The sequence below is a fragment of the Pimephales promelas genome, chromosome 20 (genome assembly GCF_988280905.1).
Source record: "Pimephales promelas chromosome 20, fPimPro1.hap1.1, whole genome shotgun sequence".
In the NCBI taxonomy this organism is placed as follows: domain Eukaryota; kingdom Metazoa; phylum Chordata; class Actinopteri; order Cypriniformes; family Leuciscidae; genus Pimephales; species Pimephales promelas.
In genome coordinates, this window is record NC_142788.1 from 29,512,884 (window position 1) to 29,538,155 (window position 25,272).

At 36.0% G+C, this 25,272-nt stretch overlaps 1 protein-coding gene across 2 annotated transcripts in view; it reads right to left on the bottom strand.

The window, feature by feature from the left end:
* Positions 1 to 25,272, bottom strand: part of dlgap4a (DLG associated protein 4a) — a 148,544-nt gene continuing 123,272 nt past the window's right edge. For both annotated transcript variants that reach the window (XM_089124466.1, XM_039652552.2), the window contains 7 exons: positions 24,449 to 24,659; positions 11,375 to 11,781; positions 8,790 to 8,878; positions 6,650 to 6,984; positions 3,824 to 3,915; positions 2,378 to 2,530; positions 1 to 1,205 (listed from right to left, as the gene is read on the bottom strand). In XM_089124466.1, the coding sequence (XP_088980592.1) occupies positions 981 to 1,205; positions 2,378 to 2,530; positions 3,824 to 3,915; positions 6,650 to 6,984; positions 8,790 to 8,878; positions 11,375 to 11,781; positions 24,449 to 24,659 (1,512 nt within the window). In that variant the 3' untranslated portion in view covers positions 1 to 980. The remainder of the gene's footprint in view (positions 1,206 to 2,377; positions 2,531 to 3,823; positions 3,916 to 6,649; positions 6,985 to 8,789; positions 8,879 to 11,374; positions 11,782 to 24,448; positions 24,660 to 25,272) is intronic.

Here is a 25,272-nt window from a genome sequence, read left to right on the forward strand (position 1 = left end):
TTTTGGGTAACGGAAGTTTTTAATATCTGTCAAAGAAAATACTACTAATAAAAAACAAAAAAACATCTGATCACAAATGATGGGCTCTAATTGGTCACACAGACACGGTCGTACGGCCATCGCTGGAACCGTAACATCAGGAAACCGTGCTGAAGAACACATGGAATGAATTAAAATAATATTAATATTAATACACAACAGACAGGCAGTTGGTCCAAGTCAAATCTGGACATTGTCATTGTCGACGTCTTAAAAACATTCATCATAAAAGTCGAGTGGTCACATATTTGGAGCCTATTAAATAAAAATGGAAAATAAATCAAGCTGAAATGCGTTTCTGCATTCAATTTTACTGGAGTGAAAAGTGACGTGAACCAAACAGTGCTAAAATCTGCTTCCTGTGCTATTCTACGACTTCCTGCGGTGATTCGCTCCAGACTTCAAGCGTCTGCCGTACCATCAGAACATTCACATCGAGTGATAAAAGTCACGTGTCCGTGCTCGGCGCTCCACGGAGCCGGGAAAAATGGAAAAGAAAGGTGTTTGTGAGAACGGGAAGACTGCGCTGATGAAAGACAAGTGCACACGTGCAGGATCCTGAGTGCATGCTGTCCGTGGGTCATGTGACGCGACGCGAGTAAAGGGTCTGAGATCTGACGCGCTCTTTTCATCATCAAGAGATATTAGCACAATTTACAGACAAAGTCTTGATATATTCCATGAGATAGTTAACTTTTATGACATTTATAATTATAACAAGGGGAAGCCATATAAACAAACGGTCAACAGGAGGTTCTTCAGTGGCAGCGGCGACGCGGAAGCGTTCAAATTCAATTTGTCGCTCTTTTTATTGTTTTATTACTATTTTTGCTCGTTGTTTCCGGCCGTTCACCTTTAGATCCAGGCGTGGTGCGCTCCGGCTCCGCAAGCGTGTCCATGAGCGTCTCTAGGAGTGGAGGAGTTCATGGTTTGGTGGTTCATTAGAGTCGCGTCTGAGCCTCGGGGACGTAGATCTCGATGCTTTCGGCGCTCTCGGTGGCGGAGTTCTGCCGCTCGGAAACGGCGCGTTTGGCCGCCATTAAACGCTTTCTGGCCTCCTGACGCTGTTTATCGGCCACAGAGTCCAGGCTCTTCTCCTTCCCGCCGCTGGGCTTTATCTTTACCGTCTTCTTTGGTGTGTGCGCTGGAGCTGGCTTCTTCTCCTCCTGAGGATAGCATTCAACAATTCAAATAGGATTATTATTTAGGATTATCTTTTTTTTTTTTTTTACTTACAATTTTAACCATTACAATAATTCAATAATTAAATAAAAATTCATAATTAGTATTAAATATTATCCTGCACCCCTAGTTACACCAGAAAATAAATAAATAAATATATTTTATATTTTTTATAAAAATAATTTATATTTATATATATGAGTTTTGCAATAAGTCGCACTCTATCTATTTATTAATAAATTAATAAAAATCATTAATATTAATTAGCACTATTAAAATACACAACACTTTTAAATATTACATTATATATATATATATATATATATATATATATATATACATATATACATACATATATATACAGATACACGCACTAAATATTTAATAATATATTTATAGATTTAAACAATACAAATTAAAGCAAAAAAATGAATAATATTTTCTTTATAATTGAAATATTAAGCAGAATTATTGATAACGACGTTATTAATAATGAATTTGAAAAACTATTTCATTATTAACATTAATTTTGAATATTAAAATACACTATGCTAGCTTATAACGTTAAAATAAAAATTACATTTACTTAAAAAAGCAAATATAAAATACGTTTATAAAATAAACATTACATTTTAAATGATTTGAAAATACATAAATTTAGAATAAAAAAACAAGTGTTTTATGAATTTCATGTAGAATAAAAAACAATGGAATAAATTCATAATGTGCAGTATACAAAATATATGTATAAATTAATAATAATAAAAACTAATGATTACATATTAATTTAATAATGTTAATTCTTAACATATAAATATCTAGTGCAAATGGAGTAAGTGTAATAATGTATTTATATGTGAAGAATTAACATTATCAAATACAATAAAATCAACTATTGATTACAATATTAATTGAATATTTAATTAATTCTTAACATATAAAATACATTACACTTACTACATTTGCACTAGATATTACTAATTATGCCTGTTTTTTTACAAGCATCATCACTTTTATCACATGACCTTATAATGAGGATGGGCGGCTCCAACTAAACACTGAAGTCGAACCAGAAACCAGAACTTCATTCTACCTTCACATTGGTTAAACAAGCAAAAGGAAGCGTTAGGATGTTGGAAAGGTACATGAGTTGGACCTTTTTGTCCTGGGTCTCAGACATCTTCCAGTCGTTGGACCTGAGGAGGTGGAGCTCGTCGAACTTCATGCTGATGTCCTCGATGGACAGCTGGAGGAGATCCCAGAACCCGGCCAGATCCTGCGCGGTGGGTCGCGGCTGAGCGTTCACGTCCTGACGGAAACACACACATCACACACTCGTAGCTTGAGGGCACTTTTAAATACTTACAACAGAAAAACAAACAAACAAGAAACTGGAAGAGAACATCTGTCCATTAAAAGGATTTTTTCACAAAAGTGACGGCCCTAGTTGTGATGTAGGGTTAGTAGAAGATCTGAATGTCCAGTAACCTAAAAATCAAGTTGCCAAATTGTCCGGTGGGAAAAGAGTTAATTCCAGACCCTGTGTGTAACAGAACACACACTACAGCACAGGACAGCCGCCAGCAGAGGGCGCTTCCACAGCTCTATGAGTCACATGACCGGCTCTGGGATGATGATCAGCACTCCTGCTGTGTTTCCAAGTCAAAGAAAGTATAAAGCAGGAGAGAAGAACGGCGGACTAGATTTGATCCAACAGATTGGAAGTAAGACAACTAAGCAAGATATTATTGGATGGTATTTGTCCTCATCCTGCGGCCTGTTACATCAGCATAATAAAGCCACAATAAGATATTATTGATTATTTTAAACATTTTGTGATGCGCTATGTATTGCAGTAACACAAACTTCGATTCATGTTGTGATTTATTACCTTTAATTTAACTGCAAATGTCTCCAAATGTCAAATGCTGTCCATATATACTTGTTCTTCTCAGTCTGTTCATTTCACTTCTTCACATCAATCTCTTTCAAATTACCGCATAATCATTAAATATTAATTTAATGAATAAATGGAGGTGGACAAGGATTGAATGAAACAAGGATTTTTTTATTGTAAGTAATTATATAGATATATTATTAAATAATAATATATCTATATAATTATTATACAATAAAAATAGACATTTATATATAAATAAATGTCTATTTTTATTGTATAATAATTATATAGATATATTATTATTTAATAATATATCTATATAATTATTATACAATAAAAAGACATATACATATATATATATATATATACACACACACACATATACACACATTTTATGCTTTAACAAAATAAAAAGAAAGATTATTAAATTTAAATTGAATACAAATGAAATTAAATTAATTAATTAAAATAAAAAAAATCATTATAACTCATAAAATAATAAAGAATAAATAAATATATGTTACTTTTATCATGTTATATTTTTGTATGACCATTCAGATTTGCACTGTGAAATTTTCATAACAATTATGTAATTTAAGTAGAAACATTTTTTAATCCTTCAATTACAGTAATATATATATATAAAAACATAAAAAAAAACCTTTAAGACTCAGGATACGCAGGTCCTTTAAGGACACTCACCAGGTTCTGCTCACAAAGGCCCCGAAACTGCTGGAACTTCTGAGACATCAAGAGCTGAGCGCAGCCGACGGCACTGCGGACCTCTCCCAACACTACAGGAACACACACACACACTCTTCGTAAGCCTGCTATTTATCTATAGCTGGGCCAAAAAAATCCATTTATCCATTTTAATCGATTCTCATTTTTATAAACCGATATCGGATAAATCACAATAAGCTTTTTGCTTTGTTACTTTTGATATGAATAAGTCTCAGATTTCAAATTCGGTCCAATTTGTTGCTCTTTACTGTGACGTGGCAGATCGCTGTAGTGCCTCCGCTCAAGCAGATGATCATCTCTTCAGCTTTACTACTAGTTACAGCATCAAATAAACATAAGAGGTTGTTAAAAGATGCAGTACAACTTATTGAAATCCTTATCATATCTCATGTGCTTTAACCGCAGAAAGACGTCCATAATACAGCTTGTAAACAGTGTCACGTACATATTATGAATGTAATGTTATGTTTACCTCAACAAAGCCATTCAATGACTTTAGTATATAAAAAAAAGTTTTTTATAAAAATAGTTATTAAATAAATGTTTTTATGGATGAACCGATGTGAAAATTGTCCGATACGGATAATAACGCTTTATATTTATAAGCCGATAATCGGTACTGTTGGCCGATAAATCTAAATCCAATTTTTTTATATATTTTTTTGAGGGTGTGATTACATAAATTACTCTCACCATTAAAATCCATGTCCCAAGCACACAATTATGGCGTTTATATTATAATTTTGTCGCCGATGACAGACTTGTGCTGCACATTAGCAGTTTACTGTATTTTCCCCTTTTTAAAGCGATTCAAATCATATTTCAAGTACTTCAAAACCACCATGGCAAACAGTGCGTATCTTAAGGATATAATCTAATATTAATCTGCTTTAATATATCGTCCAAATTTTCTTATCGGGCCGATAAAATTATCGATATCTTATCGGGCCGATAAAATTACATATATCGACCGATACCGATACGGTGGCGATATATAGTCTATCCCTAATGTTTTTTTGTATTTCAAAAAATTAATTGGAGTAGAAACATAATTATGCCATTATAAAGTTAGGATCATAACTTTATTAATTTATACAAATCAGTTTTACAGCGTTAGTTTAGAGTTGATCTTTTTCCTCATGAAAATTTGCCATGTACTGTACCCGATTCATATATATATATATATATATACACAAACAAATTAATCTATATCGAATCGAAGTGCAAGCTAGTGAATTGAAATCGAACCAAATCATGAAATTCGAGTCAATACTGAGCCCTACTATCTCTATGTTGACAACGTGCCGTCAGTCAAACCACACACACAGCAGAAACATTGATTCATTACGTTAGCATCTGCCGGCTGTGGAGGAGTGAGAAACACACCATCACTTCTGCATTATGTCACAGAAGCTGCCATTGATTTTCCCCCCTCTCTCTCTCTCTCTCTCTCTCTCTCTCTCTCTTCATGCCAGGTTCAAACCTAATGACTTTAATCACAGGCTCGAGGAGCCAAAATTAGCAGGCAACAGAGAGCCGTTTCTGATTAAAGCTCATTAATGAGGCCGTACGTTTAGAGAGAGAGTGATATCATCCTTTCTTCACGGATCCGCAGGGCGTTTGATGCGCGTCTGTAAAGGGAAGCTCCTGACAACATCGATGCGATTTCCAGCAGCTTCCTGCACATTTACATCAGTAGTAATGGCACTGACAGACAACACTATATAACAGTCTGTCAGAACGTCTGAAATCAGCTTCACTTAAATATGGTGACTAAAGGTCATTTAAGGTCATTCACATTGGTTACGTCAGGGTGACATTCTTCTTAAACGCAATGACAGTTTCTAACAGCTATTCTAGTTATTTTGTTTTATTTAAAATGTGAGCATATACATACATTCATATATATATATATATATATATATATATATATATATATATATATATATATATATATGAAGAGTTCAGATGCAAAAGCCTCTAAATGCCATTTGAAATTTTCTTCTTTAATGATGATTTTATTAAACTTGTTTATTTAAGTTCAGTAATTTCACTTAAATAACAATTAATAGGTAATCTTCATTGCCATTTAAGTGAAATCACTGAACTTAAATATACAAGCTTGATAAAAAATCATTCTAGAAGAAAATTTCAAATGGCACTTAGAGGCTTTTGCATCTGAACTTTTCAGATATATATATATATATATATATATATATATATATATATATATATATAAATATACATATATAGTTAATATATGTATATTTATAGTATAATATAATATATGTATATAATATATATATGATATATAAATATTATAATATATGTATATTTAATATAAATATACATATATAGTTTTATATATATATATATAACTATAAATATATATAAATATACACATATATACACACCAAAATTTATTTTTTTTTTTTTACTTTTTATAACTAAATCTCTATCTATCTATCTATCTATCTATCTATCTATCTATCTATCTATCTATCTATCTATCTATCTATCATCTATATATATATATAGAGAGAGAGAGAGAGAGAGAGAGAGAGAGAGAGCACTTTTATCATGAATCCTTTGAGCACTTTTATCATGAATGAATGCACTTAAAGCTTGGACGAGACAGAATTGTTTTTTAATATAACTCCGATTGTATTCGTCTAAAGAAGAAGAATGTCATATACACCTAAGACAGCCTCAGAGTGAGTAAATTATGGGCTAATTAAAATTTTTGGGTGAACCCTCCCTTTATGTGTCGAGCGAGCATCTCACCCTCTTCTGACAGCTGTTTGTCTTTGGTCTCGAGGTCCATCTGTCGACACCAGGCCTCCATGCGGTCCGTCTCGGCCTGGAGAAGCTTCTGGAAGCAGCGCCCGTCCCTGAGGCCCGCCGACCCCCCGGGCTGCTCCGCGGACCCGTTCACGCTCCCCGTCCCGGCCTGCAGAGAGGGGTCCGGCGGGGGGAGGGAGGACGGGTCCAGAGCCGGGTCCAGCTTCTCCACGGACCGGCTGGCCGTCTGACTCTCCGAGGGTTTACCGTCGTTCTGCTCCTGGGATTCGGTCTCCGTCGTCTCCTGTCTCGACGCCATGCTCGTGAAGCGACTGAGTCTAGACACACACGGAGAGAGGAGACACTGAGCAACACCGCAGCAGTTCAACAGCAGGTCCACACGCGGCTCTGCTGGATATCTACATTAGTTCCCATTATGAATCCATTATGAAAAAATCGATATGCTGGAAGACTGCTTGAATGTACTTGGGCAAAAATAATAACAATGATGATGCTAATAATATATATATATATATATATATATATGAAGAGTTCAGATGCAAAAGCCTCTAAATGCCATTTGAAATTTTCTTCTTTAATGATGATTTTTATCAAACTTGTTTATTTAAGTTAAGTGATTTCACTGAAATAACAATTAATAGGTAATTATCATTGTTATTTAAGTGAAATTACTGAACTGAAATATACAAGTTTGATAAAAATCATCATTAAAGAAGAAAATTTCAAATGGCATTTAGAGGCTTTTGCATCTGAACTCTTCATATATATACACACACACACACAGATTAATGAATACATTTTAGTTATATAATTGTATGAGTATATATATATATATAGAGTTTTTTTGTTTGTTTAATTTTATTGATGTTCACAAAACATTAATTTTTCAGAAATTATTATTAAAAACCATTCAACAATAATTTTTTTCTCTTTTACCACCAATAAATTCATTTTACCATAACACACACACACACACATATATATATATATATATATATATTTCTTTTAATAATTTAAAAAATGCATGTTTTGTGAAGTCAGTAGTTAATATGGCACACCTTTTAATAATATCAATAAAAAACTATATATATATATATATATATATATATATAGTTTTTGTTTGTTTAATTTTATTGATATTCACAAAACAAGAATTTTTCAGAAATTATTAAAAACCATTCAACAATAATTTTTTCCTCTTTCACCACCAATAAATTCATTTTACCATAACATAACACACACACACACACACACACATATATATTTCTTTTAATAATTAAAAAAAAATGCTTGTTTTCTGAAGTCAGTAGTTAATACGGCACACCTTTTAATAATATCAATAAAAAAACTATATATATGTTTATTTTATTGATATTATTATTAAAAGGTGTGCCATATTAACTACTGACTTCACAAAAGTAAAGTATCAACAAATGTATTCTTCACAAAAGTATTGAAAAATAAAATATTAACTACAGCATTTTTTAATTAATTTTTAATTTTTTTAAATTTTTCTCTTTTATCACCACCAATAAATATTATATATATATATATATATATATATATATATATATATATATATATATATATACACATATATATGAAACAAATCTGTCATGTTTAATAAAAAAATAAAGAATAGTAGATGAGAGAAAGGAAGAAAAATAAAACAAACCAATTAACAATCCTCCAAAATACTGCCATGTTCTTCAACATTATTTCTCTAATAAAATCGCTTCGAACAAAACCCAAACAAACAGAACTTCAAATCAATCTATGAATATCAATTAAATGTTAATAAAGCAGAAAAAAATAGCAAGCTGTTCGATATGCTTCATCACACTTGACCGTCTTAGGAAGAAAAGAGAAGGAGCTGAAGAGGAAGGTAGGCCGGGAGGAAGACAGACAGCTGGTGTGTGGGAGACAGCATACTTAAAGACAAGAGATGCAAAGATATGAAAATAGAGCAGAATCTCATTATCTCCTGCCGTCTACACTCAATCGTTACTTCTGAGTGTTTCCAGCACCATACATGGCTGAGAAAGCTGACTCACACACACTCACTCTCAGAGAGAAGTGCTGCCGTATCAAATTCCACAGCGCTCAAGGGTGCAAAACTCACGGCCTGCCGTCTTCGACCTGAACCCCGATGGACTGGAACCTGGTCGTGGGAGTATGCTCCTCTTTCAGAACCGGCTGCACACAATCCACCTGCGGACAAAACAACACTCGTCTGAGACGCATCCAACTAGTGTCGTCACGGTACCAAAATTTCAGTATTCGATACCAATACCAGTTAAAATTCACGGTTCTCGGTACCAATTTCGGTACCAAAGCTTAGTTTAAATTTACATATATTTAAGTGTTTATCACGGTTACAAGTATGGAAACTGTACATTTGTATTATAAACACTTTAGAAAAAGATTAGATAAAATGACCTAAAATAAACAATAGTATACACTAACAGTTTTAATCCATTATTTATTTAATGCACAATGAATTAAGTGAACATACATGAACAATCAGGTGTTTGTAATAAATAACATTTTCAAACATTAATTAATGTTGTAAAAATATATTGTTCACTCAATGTGTTGATGTGAACTAAGTAATGTTGTTGAATGGTATCTTTGTAGCATTACCATAAAACATGTTTTATTTGACTTGACTGTCCTTTTATTTAATCTAAAACTGCATTCATTTGTAATTTTAAAAAGGCTTTTTAAACCTGCTGAGTTATAAAGGCAAGAATACGCCTAGAACTGGCACTGACATTAAATGACAATACCAGTAGTACTCTGGTGTCGGGTGGATACTACTGTGCTCATGTACTCGTAAAACTACCCCGAAAGCACTTTAGAGGCCGTTCACATGTCGCGCGTGTTTTTTAATTATATTTTTGCGCGTGCTTATTCTTTCCAAAGCGCTTGCTCTCACGCGGCGTCTGTCGTTGCTATGCAACGCCAACGAGTTTTTATTAGGAGCGCGCTTGAATCGCGCCTATATTTGAAATTGCGAATTTGCATGTAATCGGCCTCTTATGGCAACGTGACATTAGCCTAATCCAAAATATTTCCATATGTGGCTCGTTCCTCCTTTCGTTTCAACAAGTGGATTCAGAGACAGAGAGCCATATCAGCGTTATAAAGAGGACGCAACTGTGCACGTTTCAGACATCGCGTCTAGAACAGAACTGGATTAACCTGGTACTCGGTACCTAGAAAAGCTGGTAGCGTAACATTTTTTTTTTTAGTACCGACTTGGTACCAAAGTACCGAGTTTTTTGACAACACTAAATCCAACAAAACTAATGCTAAACAATAGTTATGATACAACTCAAATCTCCTCGTACAATTAGTGCAACGCATCACTAAAGGCCCTTGCACTAAATTCACATCCGCACGTTAAGAAATAAATACATGAAAAAAAATCTGATCGGGTTCGATTTTCTGAGTTTTCGCATCCGCAGCAAGCAGTCTAAATGGTGTTGACAATTTAGAGCCACCCAATCACAAATACGACTCGGTGTGCAAGGGCCTTAACAGCTCATTTGACGCAAAGCTGGATTTTTCGCGCTCTTCAGAAATAAAGCAACGTATTATGTGACGTACTTAACATTTATTAATCAAACCTCCCTCGCTAGTTTCCCCAGAGCATTAAATGAATTAATTAGTCATGCTATGTCACATGCATGAGCTCATTAACATACGACTGCCCACATTTACATATCCAAGCCAACTGTGCATTCAACAAATCAGCCTGTTCCGATCAATGACCGTATGAACTGTACGCATGACATCATAAGATGTATCTAATACATATCTTAAATAGGGCTGCAACAAACGATTATTTTGATGATCAATCGTCGATTATTTTGCCGGCTAATCAGTAAGTTTGAAACAATTATTCAGATTCACTGTAAAAATGAATATGCTTTATCTAATTAATAAAATTGTGGCAACAGATGACAAGCAATATTATTTATTAAATTGAACAAATTAGAATTGAGTAATAGTTAATCAAATTAACATTCTAATTAATTCTAATTTGTACAATTTAATTAATAATATTGCTTATAATATGTTGCCACAATTTTATTGATTAGATAAAGCATATTATTTTTTTCAGTGTTGTTCAATTAGTTAAAACTATAATATAAAAAAAGAATAATCAGTTTAGCTTTAGTAATAGTTGTTTTAATGAACTTAGAGCTGTTTTTTTCTTTTACCGCAATAGTATTTGTAAAGGGCTGCATTACACTCTAACGCCACAGCGGCGTAGCGGTCAAATCGCGATATTGCACGCCCTTACATTAGGTCAAGCGAGATCAAACGACTACTCGACAAGAAAGATAATCGTCGACATTTTTTTTTTAAATTGTTGACATTGTCGATTAATCGTTTCAGCCCTAATCTTAAATGGCCCTTCACAGTACAGAAGGGCATTTATTTTACCACAATAATAAATTGTAAAATCCAAAATATCTTAAAATGTAGCTCAAAAACAGCTTTTTAATATCTAAAACTGTGCTCACAGTGACAACCAGAAGTTGCTTCGAAACTACAGGAGACGCAACAAATCTGAGCAGACTTCAAGCTCATATGCAAATGAGCAGCGACTACCAATGGCAGTGACGTCACATGACCAGATACCAAAACTGCAATCCAATAGCAATCACGACAACATTAAAATATTTATGCACACACCTGAATACCAATGGATGAGAGTTTCCTCTTGGGCGGAGCCTGTGGTTCGTCAGGTCCCAGCGTGAGACTCGCAGGCTCGCTTCTGGGATCCGGTGAGGGCGGGACTATGGCGGGAGGGGGCGTGGTCACTCTCGCGCTGGGCAGGTGGACGGGTTCCCGCGGGGCAGGGATGGGCGGCCGCTTGACGCTCTTGGCCAAACTCCCAGTTCGAGAGCTGGCGAGGCTGTCGGAGGAGTTGCTGCGTCCCGATTGGCTGTTGATGTCGCTGCGCTGGTCCTGGCTGTCCAGGTACGTGTCCTGGGCCGATTCGGTGCTGCTCTGGACCGTAACCGAGATGTAGGGCTTGGAGGTGATGCGTGGAGGAATAGGAGGAGGAGCCTTCTTACAAACAGCCGTACACGTGGAGACTAAAAAAAAAAGACAGGAAGATGGACCGTCAAGAACGTTCTCACTAGAGTTTACTTCAGTACCAAGGCGATACTTAAAGAGGACCTATTTACATTTTTGACTTAATAATGTATTCACTTTTTTCCTTTTTTTTTGGTGATGACTGGTTTTGATTGGATTATATGCAATTATTATATTGCTTATCTATCAGCATTAACAATTAACTAATAACAATTTCATTTTTTTTTTAAATTAAAGAACTATGAGCTGTCAAATAAAAATTCAAATTTTAAATATTCGTCACAAAAAAACAAACAAACTGCACATTTGAATGCGAAACACCATGCATTCGAATTTTTGGTGTCAGATGCATGTCTCGCATGTCTTGACACACCAAAAATTCAAATTCAAATTTTTCAAATATTTGAAATTTGACAGCCCTTTGTTAACGTATGCATGTTTTCTCAGGTTACCTGTTATCTAATTTTCTTTGCATGCACATTAAGTAAATTATATTTTAATTTAAGAACAATTGTTTTAAAAGTGAATGTCATTTCATTTCAATTAAATATAACATGTTTGATTTGGTTTAGGACACAATTTTGCTAATAATTAAGAAAGAAGCTTTTCAGCCATGTTGACAGCCCTAGTTCTCACTATTGTTTAAATGGATACTTAAAGAGGACCTTTTTACATTTTCGACTTTTTAATGTCTTTTAAACATTATTAATAATTAACTAATCACATTTATTTTTAAAATATTGAATTAAAGAACTATTAAAATAATAGTTACAATGCAAAAACATATGTACAGTGAGCTGGAGTTTACTGACATTTTTCTCACCAACCCAGAAACAACCAATACAAAGTCTCTTCAGAATGTCACAAGTTTTTTTTGTTTTCCCAGCAGCCTCTGCTCTCATCAGGAAGAGATGAGACAAAGACAGGCATTTACATACTAGAATCTCGACAGCATTCCTCTCATGCCGGCTGATGGCAGACCGCGTCAGGAATGTGTTGGCTTGCGCCAACAAAACATGGCCTACAATCTGCTGACGAGACTCCAGGTTTCGCACGCCGTGTCACGAACCCTGATGATAACGCTTGACGCCGTATTATTAGCCTGCCGAACAGTGTAGAAGAAGCTGCTCTGAACCTGTACAAGATAGTGGGCGGCATGACCATAATCGTACGGTATGAGTCATTCTAGATCACCATTATGAGTCATTTTATATCACCATACGGTTACTTTTGAAATTCAACCCCAAAATGTTTTATTTATTATGAAATGAAATGTTGCGATGTCTGTTTGATAATCTATTGGCCTAATTGCTTAAAAATATGGAAATTCAAATTTGTGTAGGCCAATGTAAACCGATGGGAAGAAATATATCAGTGCACAAACAGCTTCACATTATAAAACACAAAACAATGAATACAATGAATAAGACTGGATGAGACAAATGATGCCACTGTAAAAAGTCAGTATAAGCGGCATATAACTGGAACTATGTCTTAAACTAGATTGAATCTTAAAGACAATATCTGTTAAATAATTATCAGATTATTTTAAATTAATAATAATTTAAAAAAATATTTTATGGCAAAAAAGCAAAAAGAAAGGATCTAGGAATTAGTGTGATGGCATTAAACACAAATATTACAGTGATTTGTAAAGAATCATGTGACTGAAGACTGGAGTAATGATGCTAAAAATTTATTCAGAGGAATAAATTACATTTTACAATATATTCACATATAAAATGGTTATTTTGAATTGTAATAATATTTCAAAATATTACTATATTTTTGAACAAATAAATGCAGCCTTGGTGAGAAGAAGAGACTTTCAAAAACATTAAAAAAAAATCTTACCAACCCTAAACTTTTGACCAGTATATAATTTTTTTTTCCAAAGCAAAAAATAAGTATCATGTACTTAGTAGTATAGTGACAATGTTATTATATATGTACTATGTTATTATAGTAATAATAATAACTTATTTTATTTAGTGTCATTTCATTCGTTCAACATTTAATATAGGGGGCATCCAAGTTATTTGACATTTTATTAAAAAGTAATGCGATAGTTACTTTTCCTGGTAATTAGTTACTTTTATAATGATGTAACGCTTTGTGAGAACTATAACTATAATTACTTTTTTTTAAGTAACATGCCCAACACTGGTCATATACCATATCAAATAGGGATGGACCGATATAAAAATTTTGGCCGATACCGATAATTCTTTATATTTGAAAGCCGATAAGCGATATATCTGCCGATAAACTTAAATCCAAATTTTTATCTAATTTTGAGAGCCTGATTACAAACACAAAAGTCTCACAATTAAATCCACGTCCCAAGCGCACAATTATAATGATGTTCTCATTATAGTGTTGTATAGCCGATATGACAGATTTGCGGTGCGCATGTTGTACCGAACCGTATTTAAAATTTCTGAAGAGATTTCAAACATATTTCAAGAAATTCAAAAACAAACATTGCTCAACAAGTGTCTCAGCTGAAGGGAATAATACATTATTTATCGGCTTTACTATATCGGCTACATTTTCTTACCAGGCCGATAACAATAACATTAAAAATGAACATATATCGGCCGATACCGATATGCTGGCCGATATATCGTGCATCCCTAATATCAAACACTAGTCATGAAATGTAAAATTTGTGTTATGTCAATCAATGATGAAGAACATGGCTATAAAATAGGGGTTTCGCGACAGGCACAATGAGTCGTGTTACTGAACAATCGGGGCTAATATCCGTCAGTTGCTGAACAATACTTCTCTATCTTGTGCTGTACAGAGGACTCAGTGCCAGTCAAGTCCAGTGCGGGCACTGTGGAGCTCAGACAATATTGGATAAATCTGTTTCCTCTCTCTAGCACAGATGACTGGCATTGTCCAGTGTGTGTTGTGCTCTCCGTCTGGTGCCAGCAGTCTGTGACGATTGGACTGGTAATACAGATTAATGATAATATGACACGGGACGATTTGATGGATAAATGGATTATTGCTCACCTACTAGGACAAATATCGATTTCTTGATTTTAATGGATTCTAATTTTGATATTGATTCTAAAATCCAAAGAACCGATCCTTAAAGTGATACTTCAGGATTTAGCATTAAGCTTTGTATTAGTAGAAACCTGTAGTATTTTGCAATTACTATGCTTTTCACCCTCATATCCCCCTGAGACGAGAGATTTATGTATTTTTTGTCTGGAAAAATCCTCCAATGACACGAAAATCGTAATTTTCTGTCATCGGTGGATTTTTTGTCCAGAGGCTAAAGACTACAGTCAGTATTCGGGGCCGTCCCGCATGTCCTCAACCCGCCCATAGAGGGCGATCTCACTCACAGAATGAACACATAGTGTCGGCCATCTTTGTTTGTAAGCTAAGCTAGCAGGCTCTTGTTCTGTGGAGAAAGCTGAGTAGTAACTTTAGGGGTTACCATCCTCTTTTTTCCAGACATGTCCGGCCGTCGATGTCCGGGATTCAGCTTTTGCTTTCTGCAGTCGCCATTCATTGTTTACATGCACAGCTTTTGTTTCAATCTGACTGAATTCATTCCATTGGTGGATCTGAATGTAGTGTTTACATGAGCGCTAAACAAGTGATCGGTTGATGTGCGTTTAAGAAAATTCCCGCTCCTCCGTAAGAGATACGAGACCGGTGCGTCTCACAGGTGTCGCTCATCGGTAATCACGCCACCGGCCTCGCGGCGTTCTCCCGCGGCCCTCACTCGTCCCGCTCGCCACAGTAAACATGATGAATGGCGACTATAGAACGCAAAAGCCCAATCCCGGAGATTTTGGACGATCTCGAAACACATTTTCGGGCAGACTCATCACGGAGACTCACTAGTAGCCTAGACTTGTTGTTTAACGACTGCGCTCTGTTACCGGTAGGCGTGGCCTCCTAGGGCAGCGAAGCAAGTGCGTTCTGGGAGTTGTTGTCTTTCATCCACATTAGCCAAAAATACATGTTCTGGCTTTTCTCAGTCTAGAAAGCTCCAAATTCAAAAAATAATTCCACATTTCTTCTACATAAATGACCCATTTTAAATTCGCATTCACATATATAAACATATATTTTTTTCTCCTTTTTTCCTGCCTCTTTAATATTAGTTACAGCATAAAATATGATTATATACATGTGTCTGTGTTTGTGTCTGATGGGGTGTGTGTTGACCTAGACATGAATGAACATTAGAAGGTACGTTGTAAGACACAGCACAACTTACTAAAAATAATAATCGGCCGATATATCGGATTTTAAAACCCAATAATATTTGTATCGGTATCGGCCTTCAAAATCCTTGATCGGTCGGGCTCTAATCAATATAAAACAGCTAGTAAAAAATGTAGTCACATTTACCTCAAAAAAGCCCTACAAGCTACACTATGGCACTCGAAAGAGTCAAAAGCATGATCATCGGTAACAGTAATGCACTAATAGCATGGAAATGATGCCATCAAGGAAAGCACAAACCCCATAGTAACGAAAGTGCAACGGCTAATTATTTCCACTGACAGCTATTGAACGACTTACTTCAGCATTGCTTCTCTGAGATGCAGTGGCAATTTAATTAAACACTTTTATACCGAGAACAAATCTCAATGCAGCACCGTATTAATTACAACAGGACTCCCTCGGGAACTTTAACAGTCGAGAGGCGTGAATAAAACACAGTTTGCTTTTAATATTTGGTACTTTGCACTGAGGGTGATATGAGTTTATGACACAGTTCTGGCTGTACAGGGAAGGCTCAGGCCAGATTAACGCATTAGAGACAGTCGCTTTGCCCCGGGGCCCCTGCCAAACCTCGCATGGCCTTTCTGTGAACGCGGAGGACAGGCACTAAAATACCAGCAAACTGAGTTTGAGAAGTGCCAGCACTGGCTCTCTCTCCTTCAGTGTTAAAGAGTCGCTGTTAAAATAATGAAAGTCACCCAAAATTGAAATTATGATTTTATGTAGCTACTGGCTTTTGTGCTGCTCCAATTTATTCATTGAGTGAGGAGAAAGTATGAAAAACATATGTTTCATATGACATTTCATCGTGACCGCGTCTATTAAAAAGCCATTGCTTGAGTCAATATGATCTAGGCCTAGTTTCCTAGTTTCGTGATGCTTTTTGGAGCTTGACTAACATGGTCACTGCGGACTGTTGTTTAATGCATAAGAGCTAATAATTACTTTGTGCTGCAATGGAAACAACATGAGGGCGAGTAAATGATTTAAAGCATGGATTTGTGCACACAAAAATAAAAATCCTGTCATAATTTACTTGTTCCAAACCTGTAAGACGTTTGTTCGTCTTTGGAACACAAATAAAGATATTTTTAATGAAATCTAAGCACTTTCTGTCCCTGGGTTAGCAAATATAAACAGAAGATCAACCGAACCTGGTTGACTCACGAGAACAAACCTCATTGGTTCTTGCAGAGACTCGAACATTAAAGGAGTAGTTCACTTTCGTGACTCTCCTGTTCGAACTCGTTCATCATTCAAAATGAACTAATCTTTTTTCATGATTTTCATGTCATTTGGTTCATTCAGCGAACAAAATGAACGAATTGACTCAGGAAAAGATTCGTTCATTTTGATGAACGAGTTCAAACAGGAGAGTCACGAACGCGCATCACAGAACAGAGCAAGGCGAGCATTTGAGCTTATAAAACGTAAACTTTTTTTTTTTTTAATGAGCGATCGTTTCGCTAGATAAGACCCTTATTCATCATCTGGAATTGTTTAAAGCCTTTTGAACAGTTTGCAGTTGGCACTGAAAGTGTCTTTTGGACCGTGAACCTTTTGGTTCCCATTGAAGTCCATTATATGGAGAAAATCCTGGAATGTTTTCATCAAAAACCTTAATTTCTTTTCGATCTTGGAAGACATGGGGGTGAGTAAATTATCAGCAAAAGTTTTTTTTTTTTTTTTTAAAGTGAACTACTCCTTTAAGCATAACATGAGAATGAACCTCATTGGTTCTTGCACATCCAGCGAACATGCTTGAGCTTCTGTTTACTGATGTGCGAGTTGAAGAATGTTTATATGTGAATAAAAGCCTAAATTCAATCTGTTCGTATAAAGCGATTAGAATCTCTTTAGAAAACTTGGACTAAACCGCTCAAATCACGTGGATTAGTTTTACAATCTCTGTGTTTTGTATCTTTTTGAAGCGTCAAAGTGGTAGTTGCGTTGACTGTCAATGGAGGGACAGAAAGCGCTCAGACGTTATTAAAAATGTCTTCATTTTTGTTCTGAAGATAATCGAAGTCTTACAGGTTTGAAACGACATGAGAATTTTCATTTTTGGGTGAACTATCCCTTTAAATAATTAAGACGTGTAACAGACTACACTACAGAGACTACATCACACTCCTTTCATCACATGCAGACTTGTGCAATTAATCAAAAACACACACCCTAATAAGGATTACATCTCTCCAGTCCAGACCACATGTTTAACAAGAGAAGCATTTGGCTAAAAGTAGGACAATCTAGTCCATTCGGCAGAAAGTAACCTTTCAAACATATTATAAATGCATTACAGCATTTACAAAATGTTCCATGCAATCTCGTTCATTTGCATGAGATTATGCAAAATAATAGCTAACCCATTCCTTGTGTTTGGACCCTGTACCTTTCATTTTTCAGCACGAATCAAGGGAGATTTAAAAACTATGCAAACACTATTCAAAGTTATCCCTTCCTGCCAAATGCATGTGACCTAATTCAAAACACGGTGCATAGAAACTGGCCATTGTGTGTGTGTGTGATCAGATTCAGATCTCACACGTGCAACCATAGACCCAGATGCATTAAATGCCCCAAGGCAGCATAAACATGAAAATCAGCATGCCAGGAGTGTAAGCTGTCATGTTTAGGTAGGAAATGCTGTCATGCTTTGCCTGTCTAGACGGATGCATCATTCTAAACACACCTCCAGTAGCCAACATCACATGCTAACATGAGCTAACCTGCTAATGCAATCAAAATATCACGAAATCAAATATTAAAATGATCAACTGAAAAGCTTCTGTGACGCTAAATCTCGCTAACATCAGATGTGATGTTTGTGACTTCCTCTGACCCCGAGCACATGCCAGAACCAGCAGCACACGCGATCCGTCTCGAGGCGTTGCGCGCGCGCGCGCTCGCTCCCCTCACTCCGGGTATAAAAATCCACACACCTTTTCATTTTCCTCTTCCTCTCGGTGTAAAGCGATCACCGTCGATGCCGTACTTCCATCACGTCACGTAGAACAGAAAAGACGCAATTAAGTGATCCACTGAAAGGGTTTTTCTTTTTCTTTTTTTGTTCCGTGATGTTTCCTCCCACCCTCTATAATATCCTTCCGTTGAACAGATCCCACCATCCACGTCTCGAGGAGTCGAGGAAAAAGAACCGATCCGGTAATCCGCTTTCAGGACGCGGGATTGGAGAAAGACGCGCTCGAGGCGTTCACTCGCTGCGCACTGATTGGTCGGGGGGCGGGGCTTAAGGCATTGACGCGGTCGAATCAGAATCCCTGTTTTCGTGCGTCACACAGAATCCCCGCTTGCGCGCTCGTTCTCACTTCTCCTCAGCAGTTGCCAAGTCTGCTTATAAGCGTTTACTGTCTATGCTTATAAGCAATTTTAGACTAGTTCCCCAAATTTAGATTTAGGCAGTCGCGGGTTGATCTTTTTTGATATTATTTGCTGAATACAGACCGTGTTTGGGCTTATTACTGGTTGAAACACAAAGAACACAACGCATGCCCGCTTTATCGTTATTTTAGTGTGTTTGTTGTTTCTCTATCGTTACTAAACCCACACACTGACTAACTTTTTATATCCAGTTTTCATATCTTTTTTTAAGATACAGCATCTTTATGCCATTATAAACTGCTTTTGATGCAACAGCAAGACTTTTAAATCAACATATTAGGCCTACATAATATAGCAGGAGAAAATTAAGTCCTTTTCTGGATATTATGTGATTTTGTCTTATGAGTTTTGAAGATAATAATGAATTCAGTGCCTTTATGCCAGGTCGTTTGGTCAATGAATAACATGCTGTCGGTGGGAGTTGTTGGACTGTTTTTTTAAAGGGACTAACTTATATTCTGCCCACTATTTTTAAGAGGGAAATGAAACAGTTTGCTCCATGTTTATGATACAGAAAGCTAAGTTATCTAATTTTGTCTTTGGTAATCTGGTCGACTGAAAGAGATTTAAAAATCGTGGCTGATATTACTTTCAATTCATCCATCACATCAGGAATGATAAAGTCCCTTTCAAGGAAATCCTGTTCACTCAGCGGCCATATTTGCAACACCTCTGGAAAGCTGTTTCGGGCATTCAAAAAAACAACTCCTATCTACATGAATGGGGAATTCTTGAAATCTCAAAAATGGCTTGCCACACTAACATTTAAAGGGTTAGTTCACCCAAAAATGTAATCCGGTTCTGTTGTGGTGCTTCAAAACATTGTTATTAACCCACTGATGTCACATGGACTACTTTGATGATGTCTTTAGTTCCTTTATGGACAAGGACAGTATACCGTACACACATTTTCAATGGAGGGACAGAAAGCTCTCGGACTAAATCTAAAAAATCGTAAAATATCTTAATCTTATGAGTGCACTATCTTTCTATATATTAAGTCTTTTCCTGCGTCCTAATTTGTACATGATCTATCCTAAATAGTATTCGAAATTAGAATAAGTGTGTCCCAAATCCTAGTATGTTGAAGTAAGTATTTCAAAGATCTACTTTTTCCAGTTAGTGCAGATCCGTGCTACCCACAACCCATTGCACAATGGACGAGGATTCCATTAGAACTACAAACACGAATAAAATGTGTTAAAAACTACAAACATGGCAGACGTGCGAGTCTGATGGTCAAGAAGAGACGTTTAGATAAAGGGGTTTGAGTGAGTATCTAACCTCACGAAATATTTTAATTCAAAGTTATCCACATATTTAATCTGCAACAGCATTGTGAACTTTTCTAAAGATACGTTTAGCCATTAACTTGGAACGTAGCGTTCGTGATACGTCAAGTCGAGTGCTTTGCATTGTGGGATACAGTTTCACATGCAGCTGCTCATTGTGTCATATAGGTCATCTGGGTGTTGTTGTTGCGTATAGAAAAATCACATTCATAACAACTGTGCACAGTGTGTGTGCATATAATATCGCATGCTATTCCAAACATAGCTGGACTGGACAATGACAGCACTGGCTTTTTAAACGCAGAAGTGTGGAAGAGATAAACAGTCGGCCAAGGTTTGTTTTTCTTGACAGCTTGCTACCTACTGTAAACTAAATTGCATTAGCCAGATTCCTCTCCTAAAATAGACTTGATTTTATTATTTGGTGTTCCGAGTGTAGCAGCACACATTTCAAGACTCAAGATAAATGTCAATACATTTAAGCATCATGAAATTATGAGAACGTTGTTTGATTTAATAAATCTGGACTGTGTCCAGCTTGCATAATCAATTATAAGACATATCGAAATACGGTGAAAAGCAATAAAAAATAAAGTAGATCATCTTTAATGAAACGTGAAAAAGCAGACGGGCTGCTGGTTTATCAAGCGTTGTGCCAAACTAATCTGATTGATGTCTGTTAATTCCTCTGAAAACCGCCTAAGATGAGGTTTTATTTGCAGTGGAAGTTTTGCCAGAGTCGGTCATGATGGGACGAAAAACATTAGCCGTTAAGCTCAAGGACTCATCTCCGCAGGACACCACCAGTACAAATGTAGGTCAGAAAACTTGTGTGTGCGTGTGTGAGAGAAACAACTCTGTTACACACTTGGCACTGGCCATTCACTCTCAGAAAAAAAGGTACAAAAGCTGTCACTGGGGCTGTACCTTTTCAAAAGGTACACTTTTGTATCCAAAGGCTACATATTGGTACCTTAGTGGTACATATTAGCACCTAAAATGTACATATTAGCTCATGAAAATGACATATTAGCACCTAAAATGTACATATTATCACCTAAAATGTACATATTAACACCTAAAACTGACATATTACCATCTAAAATGGACATATTAACACCTAAAATAGACATATTAGCTCATGAAATGCACATTAGCACCTAAAATGTACATATTAGCACCTAAAATGTACACATTAACACTTAAAATGTACATATTAGGACCTAAAATGTGCATATTATCACATAAAATGTACATATTAGCACCTCAAATGTACATATTAGCACCTAAAATGTACTTATTAGCACCTAAAATGTAAATATTAGCACCTAAAATGTACACATTAACACTTAAAATGTACATATTAGCACCTAAAATGTACAAATTATCACATAAAATGTACATATTAGCACCTCAAATGTACATATCAGCACCTGAAATGGACAAAAGTTTACCTTTTGAAAAGGTACAGCCCCAGTGACAGCTTTTGTACCTTTTTTTCTTAGAGTGTTTGAGATGTAATAAACATGATGATTCCTGTAGTTTACATGATGAACTGGGACCAAATCTGTCCAAAAGCCTGACCTGATGCATGCACGTATATACGCCTTTCGTAAATGACGACATTATTTTCATTTTTCACGTGAACTATCTCTTTAAGAGGACCATCATGAGACACTCTTTATGATCTACGGCTGTTTTGACTCTCACACCATGAATCCAGATCATCTGTCTGGACTTGCCCACATGCCGACCTCTCAAAGGAAAAGCGATCCGACTTCACACTAAGGTCTGAAAGAAAAACAGGGCTTGTTTGTTTGCACCGACATCAACTTTGGATTCAATAAAATGACATCATGATGATCGGCCTGTGCTTATCATAAAGTTTTTATATTGCCTGTCGTCGTGAACTTTGTCCACATTATCAAAGCTTATGATTTCTGTTTATGCACATGCAAATTCAGCGCTATCCCTGTGATTGGTGACAACCACGTCGCATCTAGTTTTTTTGCAGCGGTTGGCATCAGGTGTTCAGTGATTATATGGTCACATGCATCATTCATTCACTGGCCTTCATCAGTGTTTCATGTTTGAAATGCACTAAACAAGACCAAATCAATCAGGCCCACAGTCATAAACCACAGCAGGACGACATGCACCTGCATTCAGAAGTGCGATTGCTAAGATTTAGTAAGGTTTTTGAAAGAGTCTCTTCTTCTCACCAAGGCTGCATAATGTGATCTGAAATACAGTAATATTGTGAAATATTATTACAATGTATTGTGAATATATTGTAAAATGTAATTTATTTCCTGTGATCAAAGCTGTATTTTATACAGCATCATTACTCCAGTCTTCACAGTCACATTGATGCTTCGGAAATCATTAAAATATGGTCATTTGCTACTCAATAAACATTTATTGATAACGATCAATGGTCAAACCAGTTGTGCTGGTTCATATTTTTGTGGATAAAACCTAAATTTTTGAACCAGTGTATATAATTGTATGTCTCAGATGTACATCTTTGTCTTAAAACAATAGAGTTTGAGATTAATGAATAATAAAAGAGTGAATCTTGTTAAAAAACATGATGCTGGTGTACGTTTTCCTTTTTACAGAGCCCCTAAATGAGAATCCAAATTGAAAATAATGAAAACTAAACACACAAAACAATATCTGGATGCATTACAACAATGAGAATTGAATGGGTAAAAGTGCAAAACTTATAACTGTCATAGAAACAGGCTTGATTTTCTTTGCACAAAACATTTCTCACTTGTTTCTTTTGATTTTGAAGTGGTTTATATTCTGTCATGACAACTCGGGAGTGTTTGGCATGATAATTATATGACCATGTTTGACATTGGTCTTGGTGGAATAGATCAGCTACACTTCTGCTGTTGTTATTGCAAGTACGGGACTCGCTAGTGCCAATACACACACACACACACACACGACACACTGCCGTGTGCTGCTGCTGTACAATATAACGTACATGACCATCATTGAGTTTAAAGGTCACTTAAAGACTTACTTTTTTGCATTAGCATTGGACTGTCCATGATGTAATAGGTTTTTGGAAACAATAGGTCATGGAAATGTGTAAAATTTGTCCATGTTTTGTCCATAATTTGTTCATGATTATTCAATTTATCCATAACCTGATTGTCGATGAGTACGTATTGGTGTAATTGGTTTTTATTGAGAGGTTGAGATAGAAAGGCGTAGAATTTAACTGTGATTCACTGATTTTTTATCCTCACTAAAACTGGCCTTTGGGCTAATTTGGGTACATTTATATTTAAGAATGTTGTTTATTAATGTACACTGTCCCTTTTCTAAATAAATAAATAAATCCTCTGTACAGCATGTTATGTACAGTTTATTTTATTGTATCTTATGTACAGCACTTTGGTCAACTCCTGTTGTATTATTATGTGCTTTATAAATAAATTGAACCTTGAACATGATCTGTACAGGTGGAGCTGGGGAAGGTGGAGGGTTTCTGAAAGCGCACTGCAACAGTATTTGAGGGCTGAGCTGCGAGCTCATTGGCTACTGATACAGAAGGAACCAATCAGCTTTGCCCTATAGAGAATAATATGATTGCAAGCATCTAGAGTTTCATGACAGAACTTTGTATATAGCAGATCCATTAATGTGATCCTCTCTGAAGGTGCGTTTGCATGCGTGCGATACTCACTGGTGACGCTGTTATAGCTACTGATGGATGAGGTTATAGGTGGAGTCTCATCGGAGTCCGTATCGTCGTCCTGCGAGCAGCCGGCCTGGATGGCCCTCAGGTAACTGTGGCTTCGAGACCGGAAGCAGGTCGGTGTGGGCAGATCCAAGGCCTCCACCGTGTGAGAGTCCACCTGGCCGTAAGCCGCGTGTCCCCCGTAGCACTGCTCCACCTGAAAGGACACATGAAGGTTGAATCGACCCGCGTGAAGGATGCGCCGGGAGCGGACATGAAGAGCAAACGGCGCTAAATCCAACAGCAGATTTCCATGCTTTTGTGAATCTTGACTGGTTTCCATTGGGTCTATGCAACAAATGTGGCATAAAAAAATAACAAAGTTTAAGTTTTATAAGCTCAAATGCTCGCCTTGCTCTGTTCTGTGGTGAGCGTTCATGACTCTCCTGTTCGAACTTGTTCATCAAAATGAACAAATCAATTCATTTTTTATTTGTTTATTTATTTTTTATTCATTTTTTATTTATTTTCTAAATTATGTTATTTTGTAAAGAGAAAACAGTAGCCGTTTCAAATCTAGATTTGTAAAAGGGGAAGGTAAATATAAGTTAGCTTCTTCCTTCTCCTTTTTTTTTCTATATTCTTTTTCTTCTCTTTTAAACATGCTGAGATTTTGTTTTTATTATATTTTGTTTAAATATGCTCTGTTATCAATGATCATGTTCTGAAGAGGAAAAGGAAATGAAAAGAAATAAAATTATTCATTCATTCATTCATTTTGAGTCAATTTGTTCGTTTCGTTCACTGAATGAACCATAAGACTCAGAAAA